The sequence below is a fragment of the Pinus tabuliformis genome, chromosome 7 (assembly GCF_031772625.1).
Source record: "Pinus tabuliformis cultivar Carrire ecotype Pingquan chromosome 7, CPIR1, whole genome shotgun sequence".
NCBI lineage: Eukaryota > Viridiplantae > Streptophyta > Pinopsida > Pinales > Pinaceae > Pinus > Pinus tabuliformis.
In genome coordinates this window covers 569,533,206-569,549,891 of record NC_142293.1, presented here as the reverse complement: position 1 = coordinate 569,549,891, position 16,686 = coordinate 569,533,206, and the positions used below count along the sequence as shown (strand labels likewise).

The 16,686-nt window shown below is 36.8% G+C and overlaps 1 protein-coding gene across 4 annotated transcripts in view; it reads right to left on the bottom strand.

The window, feature by feature from the left end:
• Nucleotides 1-16,415, bottom strand: part of BSK1 (BR-signaling kinase 1) — a 202,526-nt gene extending 186,111 nt beyond the window's left edge. The window contains exons 1-4 of one of the 4 annotated variants that reach the window (XM_089458521.1): nt 16,223-16,415; nt 14,618-15,042; nt 13,524-13,744; nt 13,103-13,238 (exon numbers count right to left, since the gene is read on the bottom strand). In XM_089458521.1, coding sequence (XP_089314647.1) covers nt 13,103-13,238; nt 13,524-13,744; nt 14,618-14,693 — 433 coding nt within the window. In that variant the 5' untranslated portion in view covers nt 14,694-15,042; nt 16,223-16,415. Of the gene's footprint in view, nt 1-13,102; nt 13,239-13,523; nt 13,745-14,617; nt 15,043-15,236; nt 15,422-15,508; nt 15,806-15,874; nt 16,148-16,222 lie in introns of those variants that run through there. The other 3 variants (XM_089458522.1, XM_089458524.1, XM_089458523.1) reach the window with 3 other exon arrangements.
• Nucleotides 16,416-16,686: the final 271 nt, after the last annotated feature.

The following is a 16,686-nucleotide window of genomic DNA, read 5'->3' as shown; positions in this document are numbered from 1 at the left end:
TGTCCATAATATAATCTCTGCAAGAATTTCCTGATGTCTGTTTAAAATGTCCCATCATAAAGGAATATTAAAAGAAATAGGCCTGAGAATTGCAGTACCTCTATGGCACATTTTGCAGGGGATTAATGATTTGGAGTTGGAACTTAGTCTTATAGATTATTTAAGTTAAAAAGAATTTCTTTTCAAGCATAGAAATGACCCTTATTACCGATTCTTCATTTCAGAAAGGCGGTATGGTTTGGAACACTGACATCGCGAATACATTGATAAGAGTCATGTTTTTGTGACAAAGAAAACAAGAGGCAGTGGTTAGAGGGGGCATGATAAGGAACATTAGTGGACTTAAGAAAGATAATCTTAGACTCACTTCTAGCAAACCCTACACGCTTGATAATAAGAAAAGTAACAATTAAACATCAAATATAAAGATTCACCTTTTATGTCAAGGTAATAACTACAGATACTAAAGATTCATGCAAGGATGTCACGTTAACCACTGCACATACTAAAGAATCATGCAAGGAGGAAAGTGAAGTGTCCAAGGAGCTTATTAAGAATGGCAATCACATCCTTCTCCTCCATAAATAGATTTTAGTTCAGCATTGAATCATAAGATAAGTTTATTAATGTCCAACAAACGACCGAAAGTAGGTCAACAAGATTGCTTAAAACATAGTGGCAACACAAAGTGGGAGTGCAAAGGCCACTCCCATAAAAGCAAGAATTAGTGCTTCTCTAAAAGATCTAAGCATGACTATCACAATGGTAAGAACAAGAAATGCATCTGAAGCCAAGTAGAAGGGAACCCTCAATGCTCCAAATGCCCACCATCAAAAATAGGAGGATCTTACTCGAAACACAAAATGGAAGCTCACCTACCATCCAAGGATAAAAGAAAGAAACTAAAAATATAAAACTGGTTGAAAGAGATGGATCTGGTCTAGGGGATATCTCTATATAGAAAAGATGGCCCTTTGTGAAGAGCCAATAGAAGGGATTTACCTACCACTATGGCATGAGCTATCTCAAGGCCAAATAAAACAACTTTGCATGGGTCTCCTTGTTTGGGATTGGGCTTCCTCTCAACATTTAATAGATCTAGGAGATATAATGGTGCTACACTCTCTCAACCTATTGGTGCCCCTATCAAGAAGAATAGAGAAGAAAGTTGTGATTCTCTATGTAGTGTCCTGTCACAAGGGGCACAGGAGAATGTGAGCTCTGTGCCTAAGGGCCTCCCCCAAGTATAAAGCCAAGCATCACCAGTCAAAAGTAGAGGATACCATTCAAAACCAACAAGTCATGGCATCACCATGATGAAAAGTATAAGGCCAAGCATTGTTAGTCAAAAGCAGAGATACCATTCAAAAGCAACAAGTCATGGAATCACTAAGATGAGAAAATTGTTTCCCATAAGTTGAAAGGGGTCACATGACACGGTTCGGCCTATGCAAACCAACTGAGTTTGGATTGACCTCCTATAAGCAAAATGCATCCTCTAACCTATCATAAAGGGGATTCTATCTAATCCCAATATTTGAATTGAAGTCCCCTAGAAATATGACCTCTCATAATGCAAAGTACCATATAATGTTAGCATATAGGTCCTAGTATGAATCCTCATTGGAATCTCTATGCAGTGTGAAATCTAAGGAGGTAAATGGAAAGCAACAAATGGAAAAACAAAGATTGTGAGGAATGGGGGAGACGATGATAACCCAAACGAGCATAAATCTAGCAAACTCATCCTTTGTGGCGACCGTAACTCTTCCCTGAAAGGAATCACAATAAGGACAAGCTATGCCTCCCAAACCCCAAACACCCTCGAGCTTTAGGTCACCTGCCTACACGTTAAATAACATGCCCAAATATTTCACGATAGTCCTAATGGGGCTCGCATAATTTTTGGTCAAGAAGATAATATCAAAAAAAATTGAGTGCATCATATACTACACCAACAGACAACCAAAGGGCCTCATTACAATTCCAACATTTGATAGTAATTTTTGACACCCCCTACTTCCTCTTCCCGACATGTCATTTCAACAAACCAAGCAAACCCACTTTGCAGAAAGTGACTTTGAGATCACAGATCACTGTCACTTCCCTACCTATCATGCTACTACCACTTGTTCCCTAGATCACTTAATCTCTGCAACCTCATAATGTGTGAGATCCATGTCCAGGATCTTATGTGGATGGAAGAAAAGCCTCTTCTTTGCTCAAGGCCATGCAAACAATCCCCCAATCATCTAAACTAGAGAAAGGGCAGACTCCAACTCAAACCCTTTCTCGAGGTTGATATCAAGGAGATCTAGTATCTCCCAAACAAAAGAAGTCTTAATATGTACAAGGTCTAGATGAGGTGTTTAAGGATACAAGGGGACTTCACCTTCAAATTCAATTCTCTAACTCTCCTTATGTGCTCTTCATTAAGTTTGGTTCACACGACCTTGGGGTATGTTTGTCACTTCCCCAAACTACCTGTATCTAGGATTTGATTCAAGTCTCAATTTCCTATTTGAAGAATCCTAATTTTTTGTATCCAATACTTCTTGTTTAAGAATAGGTTCTCCAATTATACCTTCTAAACCCAATAAGTGAGGCTACTAACTTCATCTACAAATGGTCAATTCTTGTGATCAAAATCTGTATGTAGGTAGCATAAAGTTGCCCAAATAAACACTTGATCTACTATTCCCATCCTATTGAAACTAGAATTGTTGTATTGTCCTTTGTATTCCTATTTTAGAGCCATTGTAGGTTGTTGCTTCTTAATTCACATAGTTGTCGGCAGGTCTCGAGAGCCTTTTGCCTCATGCCTATGATAAAGGGAGCCCAAAAACTTGTTGTTAATAGTAAGGGGGAGAATATAGTCTAGAAACATAATGTTGAGAGGGGAGAGATTAATAATATCACTCATTGAACCCTTCATCTACTAAAACCCACTATTATTGTTTGCACTCTGCAATTTGAACAATTCCTAGTGATACCAATAATGAGCCCTAGACCCAACCAAAAGATGTGGAATCTAATTTCTATAACCGACAACCCTGTAACAACTATATCCGTAAAATGTGTCCCTTTGACCCTTTGGCAATGTGCCCACAACCTTAATATTTATAATATGCAACTTTAGGCAACCTTTCTCATAATCTGTGACCCTCGCAACCTTAGTCTATGACTTTACAACCTCTTGGGTGAGCAAACGACTCAAGGGCAATTGCTCGAGGACTATGGCAACTTAAGAGCTCAAGGGTCAAGTTATGGAAATAAACTTGAGCGCAAAGATCAAGCAACAATTGGTGGTTAAGCAACAATAGTCATGGCTTACAGAAAGAGAGAATGTGTGAGTGAAGAAAGTTGTGCAAAGAGACAAAATAGAGGTGAATAGAAACAATAGTTAAGATAACCTTATTATTATCCAACAAATGAGTAGATTTTCTATTAAAGTCTACGCCCAGACGTAGCAGTGACTCGAGAAATTGATTACATTGATTCATTTGAAAGCGAGTACTCTAAGGAGGAGATTGCTGAAAATACAAAAAGACTATATTGAAAATTGACAATTATTATAATGCAACATGCATAAAACTTGCAAAACTAACCAAGTAACAAAACACATTTACAGTGGCAATACATCAAAGAAGTGGAGGGAAACCATCATCTGGAGGCCTGTTGAGATCAAGCAGGGATATACCAATATGTCGGTTGGAAGCACTACAATTCGAATTTCGATTTTCACTGGCTGAGAGTTGCATCTTCAGGTCTTCCATCTACTAACGAAGAGCATCTACCTCATCCTCTTGGCAAGCTAATTTCTCCTTCATAGCTTGTATTTCTTCCAGGAGGTTAAAGGAAGTCGACATTTGTTGGTGCAGCTTTCAATTTATAAACATGGTTTCCAATTGGAGAAATTCAATTTGTTGAGAACAATTGTTGCATTCAAATTTATCCCTTGTTCCTGAAGTTTTACCTTTGTTGGCCCACATTTTCAAACTGTAGGTAGGGAAGAACCTATTTTCCTTTTGCAAAGGGCTTGTAAGTCTCAGGAATTCAAAGGGGGGGCTACAAGAGTGAGAGACTAGAACAAATGCGACCGAAAAGAAGACAATTACATCCCACTAGATAACGTCGCAAGTCAAGCATAGAGGGGACATCCACCTCCCACCAAGAGATATAAAACCCACCATGAGTTTCACAATTTCAGAGACACATGAGACAGGGAAACTAAATGACAGACTCACATCCCAGGCAGACAAATGAAGCGGTCGAAGACAACAGAGCATAGAGTTGGCAGTGGAAAAGGGAGGGGCTCTACAACACTCAAGAAGGAAATTGACACACTAAACAAAGAGAATCCCAGACAAAAGGAGGGGGCTAACTTGAATAGAAGTGCTTGCAAGAAGGGACTAGCAGGAAGATGGAGATCTAGCGATTCGAGGCAATTAGAATTATGCCCACCAAGACAGACTTAACACAAGGCAAATCCAGAAGAAAGGGCATCTATCGAAGTTCACTCTAGGTTTGAAGTTGATGCTTCCAAGGATGTTAAACCAACAACCAAAGAAGAACAACGAGACTTCCACTAGGCTCGGAACCAGCGCAAAGCACCTCCAAAGACAATTAAACCAAAACCCAAATTAGCTAGGGATTAGATAGTTGTGAATAGAGGAATGATAGAAAGCCATGAATTTAACCTGCAGGGAAGTAATCCCACATGTGACACTATGTTAATCACCATTAACATTCACAATTGCAAACACAATTGGGACATTCAATTGCAAATCTGCGAGGTCTGAACAAAGATTGGGTCGTCGTCTTTTCCTTGTACTCAAAGCGTGTGATAAGGTTGAAATAAATTCATTTGCATGGATAGCAACAACAATGGGAGCGACGACACCATGCCAAATGTGCCCCACACTTTTACCCATAATACCAATGATTGAGTTGAAGCTAAGAAGAAATTGTCTAGGCCAAGGAACCCAAGACATTTAGATTTACACCTAGGGGAGTCATGAGATGCTTCTCCACCCTTGTATTCCATTTGTGTTGTTTTGTCTCCCTTTAAGAAGACAAGAAAGATTGGCTTGTCTATCAACTTCTAAATTTTGATGTTTGAGGATGTGGTAGGAGTCCAAAGGGAAGTATTCCAGAGTTCTTCTAATTTTGTGGAGCAGAAGTTTGACGTGATTTTCCTTAGGGCAAGAGCCTTTGTGCAAATGCTAAATTGTAAGGAGAGAATCCCCCAAAATTGCCATATTTGATATATTCGAGTCTTTCGCCAAGATTAGTCCTAGCAGAAGGTCGTACATCTCCGCTTGATTATTAGTCATTTTCCCCTACCCCCAGGAGTATCTGATAGATAATTTCCATCGTGGTTGTATATAACCCCTCCCCCTCTTGCCACCCCTAAATTGAAGCCAATGTTAAAAATATAATTTCAAGGAATATATTGTCAAGGCCACAAAAGGAAACTTATCAAAGCTATCAAGGAAACTATCAAAAATATAGGCAAGCATAAATTTGCACTTAGGAAACTAAAAAGGAATAATAATAAAAATTAACAACTTACAAAACTCATAGAAAAATGAAAAGATTAGGGAAAATTAGAGATATTTGCAACATTGATTAGAGCAAGGAAGTAAAAGTTGTAACAAAAGGAGTCAAAGGACATGTTACAAGGAAAATTGTGAGTTTGCTCAAGAGCAAGAAATCAACAAATATCAAAGTTTCTGACATGTTGTGTATTTAAAGAAAAAGTACTGCAGTGACTAATTAAATGCACGATTGCTAGAGGATAAAGCAAAGGCTAAATCATGAGCGTTTTTAGAGTGAGAGCATCGTGGGCATCATCTTCAAAAAAATAAAAAATAAATCTTCGAAGCACAGCGTCTTTGGAGTGTCTGTTTCATATAATAGTTTTATATATAATAATGCATTTATATTTAAAATTTTATTAAATTAAATTTACAATTAAAAAAAGTGTAGAATGCCAAATTAGTTGCAGAATATATGAAAGCATTATTTATACTACTTGCAAATGAATACTACATTATTATGACATTAGAAATGACATCCATAGTATATTAATGATTATTGATTCAAGCCTCAACCATCTAGCAATGACAAGCAATGATCGACATTTCTTATGTGACAAACAAAGGTGACAAGTAATGTTCCACCATCACCTATATTGGGACCCTCATCACTAGTATCATCCTTTGCCTCTTGTCTATCTTTATTTTTGAGGAATTTTCGAATTTCTCATAAAAACCATTTCTTATTATAGCTCAAAAATAATTATTTTTAGCTAATTTCCTCAAAACATTGCCTTTGACTTAACCATCAACGCCTAACAGTCCAATTTTTCTTGAATTTCCAATATTCCCTTGGTGGGGGACCTCTAAAAATTAATTTCTTTGGTATCCACGAGTTTTTCCACTTGGAGAATTTAATTTCTCTAGGATTTTAATTTTGACTCTAATTAATTAAATTTTTGACTTAGAATTTTAAATTTTTTTTTTGAATTTAATTCATTGACACTTGAGGGGATTTAATATTTTTTTCCACCCTCTAATATCTTAGCCATGGTGTCTAACTATCAGGGACCATGCACTAAATTATTTTTTACATAAGATAATGACATGCCAAGCTTCAAAGGGGGAGCACCCGTTTGTTATAGACCCTCAATATATTACCCAATTTTGCGACTCAATATAATTTAGTAGACCAAATGATTTGTAATAAAATAATTTGGCCAGTTAACTTAAATTATTCCCAAACCACTTTTACAAAAGATTCGACTAAAACATTAGGACTCACCTAAGACCTTGACGATAAATTCCACTTTAGCTTTGGGCTAAGGCTGGAGGGAAAAACTCGATCGATCATCCGTGTTTAGAAACACAGATGAATCAATTGAGGCAAAAAACCTCCTAGGATGAAATTCGTCGACAAAATAATAGGCTTACCTAGGTTGTTACATACATATATGGTCTTACTAGGATCATTTACATTATACTTGCAAAATTTGGGCTTACAACTCTAATAATCTAACAAATGATGATGAAGAATCCAAGATATATGATTTCTCAAACATGATGGAATTCCTTTGAAAAAAATGTGCACTGCAATAGGGTAGTTGACACGGGGTGGTCAACACTACCAACAAATAAAATCAGACTTGTAAAGAGAAAAAGATCCATGTTGTTAATTATTTGCAAATGCACTGGCTTTATGTGTTGTCACTCCCAAAACTACAGCAGTCCAAATCACCATCCACATAAATTGTACCACCATTCACCAGACTATTTAGATCTTCACAATTTTGTCTGATCCTTTGCTCTATATAGGTTTTCAACATGACCCGCAAGCATAGGAATGGTAGCATTAACAAATCAAATCACCCGACATAGCATCCCAAAAGTATTTCCCAAGCCTCAAGTGCATATGCAAAATTACATCCATGACAAGAATTATCTTTAAGAAACACTGCTAATTGAACTTCTAAAGTCTTTGATTATACCACATATCTTCAACCCTTCATGAACCCATGGCATAAAAACTATGGTAAGGTAACTTCAAGCCCCCACTACGTCATAACATCTAATGGCATGGCATTATTGGAAGCACTAGAATCCAGCATGCAATCATGCAATATTAAATTATCAGCCATCAAGGAGATATAGAACGGGAGGGCATCCTCTTGAGCATGTTAATTATTTATGCCCAAGTTAATCTCCAACCTATCTTCTGCCAAATCAACAATGTCACTACACTCTACTAACTGCATAGTTTACCTTTTTTGCTCTAGAAATCGAATCAAATCCAGTCCAAGGGGAAGAAACCTTCACCTTGGAAGTTCATGGTCCCAGTGAAAACTCCCAGTAGGGATGGAATAAGGCTGCAAATTTGTCGGTCATTGTCTATTGAAATCAATTGATTTGCTTTGCTCACCTATAGTACAAGCATGCAAATCATGAGACACATTAAAGAAGCAACTACTCTTGCATTTTCCCTTCAACTTCTAGATATGAAAGGATTGAAAAGTCAGCACAAAGCTTTCTTCATGGAAAACTAAGGGAGGAGAAGCGACCCCTTCAAAGTAGAGTTTTTCTTCCAAAAGATGAAGGGTGCATTTTTTAATTGAGGTCCACTCACAAGCATATGCACTAAAAGCTAAATGGATCATATGGGTAATATGTGGTGAGATCTACAGTAGATTCAAGGAAGGCATCTTTTGGAAACAACTACCTATGTGGGAGGAATTAAAGGGAATTTTAAGCTTCTTAATACATTTGCAAGGGATTGTACTTTTAGAGTTTTGGTTCTAGCATTCTCAATAGGATTTTGCAAGCATAGAAGAGAACAATCTTTTAGAACTTGAAGTGGGAGTACACATGACCAAGGAATGGATGGGACCTGAAAACTAGGGCACCATGGAACTTATCAACATCAACAAGCCAGGTTGGTGTACTCCCACATTATTCAAGTATACAAGTCTCTGAGATGGGATTTCACATCTATTGCATTTGTATAGCCATGATACTAGCTCTTGGGTAGACTAGAGAATAATTAATTGAGACTAACAGTTATCAATCTCATGATACAAATGCTTTCTTAGAGGGCTACATGATGATATCAAAGTATTTTCAAACTGAGCTCAAAATTTCAAGCTAATCTAGATTCTAGAGGGATTCGAAATGGAGTTGTGGCAATGAGAAGGAGATACCAACCACAAATAACAAATATATTGAGCAAAAGGTCAACCCTATGTGGCTTAATGTAGGTATATTTCAGTCCACATGGAAATATAGATGGCTTAAATATTTTTTGTTGAGGTGGATGTTACTTAAAAATAGTCTAGTAAATAAGGAACAACTACCTTCCCTCCGCATAACAATGGTTTTCTTAAAAATGGAAAGGCTGCTCAGTACTATTTGGCATAAGCCTCAACAAAGTTTTCAACCCTCTCTGTAGGCAGGCTTTGATGGAAGGGTGTTGTATTGCAAAGTGATTAGCTTATCTGACAACACAAAAAAAAACTCTGTAGAACTATTTTATTTATAGCAAATGTCTTTCTTTTGGAAAAGAAGGTGCCATTCTACTTTTAATAGTGACCTCACGCCCCTTCACCAAGGAGAATTTCATCTTCCAATGATAAGTTTCTTGTTCAACTTCAAATCAATATCAAATTAGTTATATATGAACAATGTAATTCTCTGTGGCTTGGGGTTTATGCTGATGTGTTAACCCTTTTTGGCTATGATAGGCAAGGATACATCATAAGCTAGCATGCAGGCCCCACTTACTCAACTCTCAACATAATCTATTACTCATTTACAAAATATAAACATTTGATAACGTATGTATTTGAACTCTCTCAGTAGCCCCCTCTCAATGTAGTAAGCTTGAAATCTAAACATCTAAATTATAATGTACAGTAAGCATTGTCATAGGGTGGAAGGGAATGCAAGAAGGCCTTATCATGTCCCACAAGTTGCCACAAAGCTTCAACTGTGAAAAAAAATGGAAAAAAAAAACACAAAGGGAGAATTAAAGGCTAATTCACAGCCTCTTCAACATAGTGGAATGTTGGTGTTTTGGAGCATACATGCACTATATGACAAGAAATTTCCCCTAAACTTGTAATATCATAATGCATAGGTACATAGTACAATTTTTTTTCAAAACTGGCTTATGCGCATGATAACTCACCACCAACCAAAAATAGCTCAGCCTAGAATAGACTAATCTTATCCCTAAACTGGTTATCCTATTTTATTTTATCCCTACTTCTATTTTTAGTGAGGTAGGGCACCCCTAAGATGGACATCACATCCTTATAATGGAATAAGTAGAACTTGATTCAGTACAAAAAAAGGCTGAGATGCACATGCCTAACTCTCAACACCATCTATTTTTAAATCCCACATACTCATCAAAAGGATTAAAAGGATTGCTCTCACATAATAATAAAAAATACAATGTTTTCTGATAATTCCATAACATCGCAAAGGAATTTGGAGGAAAAATTAGCATTCTGAAGGAGCATGGCAAGGAAAGAGTGGAGTTTGGCTAAAATTTCAACAAACAAACAAAAACAATTGCAGGAAAGTTGTTCTAGGGAATTGTTTTTACAAGCCATTGATAAAAGACCAAAAAAGCATTTGAACACCTCATAGAAATGTTTAAGAATTTTTTATGCAGTCAAGTAACATATATAAGGGAATGGACTGAGTAACAAGAAGATATCTATTTAGGATTTGCTCAAGTGCACTCTTAGAAAATGACTGCTCTTTCCAGAAGAGCAATGCTCAATTTGAAGTGCATGGTGATGTAATTCATTTTATCCATGATGAAGATTTAAAACTATAAGGTGATAAATCAAACCATAATAATGAATGACAAGAACAAGCAATTGGTTTTAGAATAGAAGATATTTGAGTTATGAACCCAAAAGTTGCAACTTGCCAAGACACATAGCTAGCTGTTTTTGTAATTACATTCTTATCAGAAAAGGAAACATGAATTTCTGATAAGTAATTCTATGTTTTTCAACAGTTTCATCTTTATTCCTATGCTTTGATTTTATATTTAATTAATCAAAGTATATGTTTATATATAAACCATTGTTGATATCTTTTACCGTATTTTTCAACCCCATTTACTCTCATCTCACATGTGCATCTATGCTTTAGACCACATCTTATCTGATGCCAGAATTTTAACTATTTCTACTGCAGTCCCCCAGATTTTATGAGTGGCCTTCAATAGCAGCTATAAGATTTGTCCTTCACAGAGATATAGGTGCACTGAAAGCGCAGGTAGGGTACCAAATTCACCACCTTTTCTGTGTGCAGTGTTTAATTAATCAAAGTATATGTTTATATAAACCATTGTTGATATCTTTTAAAACCCCATTTACTCTCATCTCACATGTGCATCTATGCTTTAGACCACATCTTATCCGATGTCAGAATTTTAACTATTTCTACTGCAGTCCCACCAGATTTTATGAGTGGCCTTCAATAGCAGCTATAAGATTTGTCCTTCAAAGAGATATGGGTGCACTGAAAGCGCAGGTAGGGTACCTAATTCACCACCTTTTCTGTGTGCAGCATGTGATTCTTCGCATTTACTGAAGTCATATTTCCAGAAGGAAAAAATTTTGTTTTTGTTCATTCCAGCTACAACATGACTTAGCACAATTGCCATTCGCTTCATGACTGCACTGATGGTCAAAAGTAGAGACTGGAAACATGAAATTGTATCGAGCACCAGTGACCACATATCATGGAATAATAGACAACATGGGAAGACAAAATATGAAATGCAAGTGCACTTATAGAATTTTGGTTTTGATTAAGCCCTTGGATAAAAGTCTTGTTCTTCAAAAGAAAATTAGGGACTTTCAACTGATTATGGAACTCAGTCTAACATGCTCTTCTTGCCTGTGTTGAAAGAGGGAGCAACAAAGAGCTCTCTATATATATATATATATATATATATATATATATATTCAATTAATAAATTAATTAATTAATAAAAAACAAGTACAACTTAAGTCGGACTCTTTTGATATATAGAGGAAGTATATTACCGAAGATGATATGCCAAATGATATAAAATAGTCTCAGATATGAAGTTATGCTATGGACCATGATTACAAAAGAGAGATCAATGGGTAACAGTATGCACCAGCAAACTATGAAGAGAAGGATGAAGAAATCAGTAAAGATACCTTATATACTGAAGCAATTCTTCAATAAAACAGGATTTCACTTTGAGTTTGTAGTTGGTCAACAGAAAGGATGATCATGGTCCTTGTTTTAGAGAGAAAAGTATATTAGGTTATGTGCTGAATAATATAAAATAGTCTAATACATAAGCTATGCTATGGACAATAATTACAAAAGAGATACAAAAAGAGAACAATATGTACCAGCAAACTGTGAAGAAGAGGACCGTATGCTGAATTCAATATTAAAGAGAATCACCTTGTGTTCATAGTTGGACAACAAAAAGGATGAACATGGCAACAGGTTGCCTTCCAACAAGAAAAGTTTAGAATGGGACTGCTTTGGTGATGGAAGAACAAGATAAGCATGACAACAAAAACAGCATATTCATTGCAATCAAAATCCTCAATCGAAGAGTCAGAATATTCAACTGTTCAGTGTTTAACAAGGCAAACCTTTACAATAGATTCATCTCAATATTTGGAGGAGTTTAGAACAGGAGGCTGCAAATTCTTCAAGAAGAAATGCATTCATTACCATTTGATGTTCCTTTAAGGACAGACATGTTTCTGAATGACATTCTTAAATCAACTGTGTGCCTTGTTTCCAGTGTCAAGAGGGTCGGTCACACCACATGGCATTTTTGAGGCTATACATTGCAATTCAGTTTGCTATGTTTATAATTACAGGTGAGCCCAGGAGGATGCAAAAAAACATTCTTGGAAAGCCTAAAGTTATGCCATTTCCTAGAAGTTAATCGCCTGAAAGAGCAAATAGAACCTCTGAAATCAAAACCCATTTATACACGAGGTTTTTGCCAAAAAATTTAGATACAAATCCATTAGTAAACAATACTTTAGATGGAGCCTCTATTGGGTTTAAAAAAAAAACGAGTAATAAAACTCAGTGTGAATATTAGTTATATTGAGAATACATTAACATCTCAGGTATGTACCTATGTTTAGATCCATAACCTTACTTCTAAATCATAGTTGTCTTATTCTTGTTCAAGCCCAATCCTTGCAGTGAGAGCCTTTCATTTTACGTACCAGGCAACTTTCTTACTTGTAAATTTGTAATCCATATTTGTGGATATTCCTTGAGAATAGTCAAATCTGTGAAAGAAGGCTTATCTCAAGAATATAATGCAATTAATGTCCCCTTTTTCTAAAAATTCAGAACTCGTTTACAATGCTTATTCCCGAAAAACTAAAGTGCAATAGAAACTGGCAAAAGTTTGAAAACCTTAACAATGTATGGAGCATATTCCTTTTCAGGAATAATTCAGTGTAAACAATTTTAATGTTTTTTCTAATACTGTTGTGTCAATGTTTATACCAAACGTACTAAGAACTTACAGTGAAAAAGATGTTTTACAAGTGTGTCATTAGGCATGTACTCTGCAACTAAAAGTCGTTCATCTCCTTCACAGCAATACCCTATTAAATTGACCAGTCTCTCATGCCGCAGCCGCCCAACTCCCCAGGCTTCATCCTGTATTTGGAAAGAAATAAATGAACAAAAAACAAGCCGCAACATATATACACAGTTTCCTAACAAATGAATGACTGAACGAACTTATAATTCTACTTTAGACAAAGGATTGAACAGTTTAGAGTGAATAGATTGGTTAACATTTTGTGCACATGCAGCCCTCCCACTAATATAAAACCTAAAAAGGGCACAACAACTCGGTAAGACAATTCCCGAGGAGAACAAAATACATCAAACTATCTGAAAATGAAGACCAAATAATTCAGCATAAGGAATGGAATATACCACAAACTGTTTGGCATCAGGCCAAGCTACTTTGGGAAACTTTTTCACTGCAATCCACCGATTGCTATCCATTCTTCCCTTATAGACAACATTGGGAGCCTTCTCTCCACTTTCGGACACAATATTATCAGAATTGAAGTAATTTGTAGCAGCTCTGAGCTCCTCAAGAGAATACTCTGTGAATGGTGGAATAGAATCAGGTTCAGGATCATCTCCATTTTCTGCAACACAAACATTATGGTACTCATTAGGTAGTGGGTGATTTGATGCACCAAATAAGGTGCTAACCCCAATGGCAACAATGCAACTATAGTAAAGATAAAAAACAAATGACATTCGCAAAAGCCCTAAACCACAAGGATGCAGAGGCAACTTTCTCAAATAAGATGACTGTAATAAATCCAGTTTCCAGTAATTCTGAATTTGCTTTCACACAATTGTGTACAGAATATTGCTCAATCCAGGTCTATACAGTGATACATATAACAATACCACAGAAAGATAAGAAAGATACTGTAGTTTTAAAAGATACTATAGTTTGTTTTAGAAGATAAGAAAGATGGTAGTTTCTAGGGCCAAACATATAACGAAGGATAAGGAATCAAGATCAACAAACAGTGCAAACGTCAATCGTAGAAACGAATGGCATGTAAAGCAACATCTAGATTCATATTTGAAAATAGCAGCAAAGCTTTATAAAGACAGAACATTTTCTTTATGGCATACAGAGCGTGGGCCCCAATCAGGGGATTGAACAGATTACTATGAGTAGTCAATATAGAAAATATCTCTAGCAATGTGTTTCAATGGCAGAAGAAGAAAGATGCTAAAGTTTGAAATCTTGAATAGAGGATGAAAATCACGACAGACAAACAGTGCATCCATAATGGATGGTATTAGAGGGGAGGACATATACAGTAATCTAATTGAAAGTAGCAAACGTGAATATCAAAGAGTAGCCAATCTGCGTGGGGGGTTGAGACCTTTGTCTGATTCACATGTTGCCTGCAGATGGAAATGGGGTTATTAAGGCCTCGATTACGGTTCGCTGTGTGACCTTGATGAAAATGTGGAGAGCATCAATACATACATACCTTCAGGCCTCGTGATTTCTACAACCTGTTCCTTGGGAGGGGGTGAGAGATGATGCCTTGAAGGGCAACAACCCATGCTTTCGCACTGTTGAAAAATATTTCACTCCACCATAAAATTAATAATTTCACTCCAGCGCCTCGCCCTACAGCGACCCCATGCCTCAGTCCTTCCGCCGTGGTTGACGGCAAAACTTTTTCTGTCTTAGACCATAATCGCAGCAGAAGCAGCTTTTTTACGACACCGTCAGCAAACCCAATGGTGGGGAAATTCTTCCATAATCACCGTCAATTAACACCTGGCGAGTTGCTTGCAAGAGACGAAGGTAGGAGCTGCCCAGATTCCTGTCAATGGCTGGCCAGAGCAGCACGGCCTAACGCCAGAAACAGAAGCAACTCGACAAATTTAGCCACCGTAGTTCCAAGTCCTGTCAGATAAAACCAGTTCAACAAATAGTAAAGATATGGCGAAGTATCACATACGGCCAAACTTACAACAAATGTCAATCAAATTAGCATCAAATGCGGCCATGTGAGCGCAAAGAGAGCTGCCGTAGACAGATTTAGAACTTAAAAGTTATGACCGAAATCCTCGATGGATCAGGAGGGTTTTGAGCCGTACGGATGTTAGCCAAAGAAAGAATAAACAACAGAAGCAGGTCACTGTTTTAGGGCTACAAGTGTCCGATATCCACGAATTACGCCGTAGATCATTCGTTGTGGACTTAATTATGGAGAAGTGGATGCCAGAATCAGATTTCGTGCGGGGCTAACAAATCACGCAATCAAGACCCATAAGCTCAAATATATAGGGAAGTTTGAACATATACATCAGTTATTTAATGTCTGCAGTGCGGTGCAGTGCCTTTGAAGCACAAATATTAAGATTCAGACCTATCATTTAGGGTGTACGGACCAGAAGAGATTATATCCATCCAGAAGATATGCATTTAGAATCTTGTGGGCGTTGCGTGTCCAGCCTTAGGACAAATCTGCACATTTGCGTTGCGTGTCCAACTTCCGGACAAATCCGCAGACCTTTGAGGCACAGTACCTCAGTTTCGACAGAGACGTGCACAGATTAGAGCTTTATGGCTTTAAATGTCTGGAAAGATTAAGAGCTTCAAAATTTGCAGGGGCTAAACAGCTGCCATAAATCTTATACGACGACTCAAGCGCCGGAAATCAGCAGTAAATTCAGTCAATTTTAAAGTTTTGACACAACAAAACTCTATTTGCGAGTTTTCAAAGCAGGATTACCGATATTTCGTCTAAATATAGTCTATGCCCGTGAATAATTCCGCCGTTTTTTCACCGGCATATCTTGTGAGCCGTGTGAAGCCATGAGTAAGAGATCTAGCTAGGGACAGCAAAAATCCTCTTAACAGATTGAACGTCGGCACTAAAAGACATAGAGAATGATTTCTAGACTCAAATGCCTCTCTATGAAGTTCAAACAAAGTCTTTAAATGCAGCAGCCCGAAATTTAAATATAAATATGCAAAGATTCTGAAAACACAGACACAGACACAGACGTGCATAAATAAGTTTCAATAATAAGAAATATAAATTCCAGTTAAATAGGAAACCCCTTATGCGTGTGGATACCTGGAAGCGGCGTATATAGTAGCTAAAGAATCCTGCTGCTTTACACGACTGACGATCTCTGTAATAAAAAGCTTTTAATCAGAAAATTGGGACTCAAATGGATGGAATCCACCTGCTCCTTGCACGGCCAGCTCTGTGCCTCTGTACCTTTGCCAAGCCTGAAACCATGCCTATATTCCTTGGGTTAGCAACTTGATGCTTTATCTAATCTTATAAATACGATGATTTATTTAATCTATAAATATTCATAGAGAATTATTTTTAGACCATTTATATTAATAATTTTATGTTCTACCTACTCTTAAAATAGCCAAAAAGAGAGGCCGAAAGGTGAATTAATGTTCTTTTATTATTTTTTATATATTTGTCATAATATTTTTATTGGAATTAATTTTAAATTAAAATTATGTATTAATACTTTATAATAAAAGTTATAAATTGATAATTCTAGATCATGAAATAAA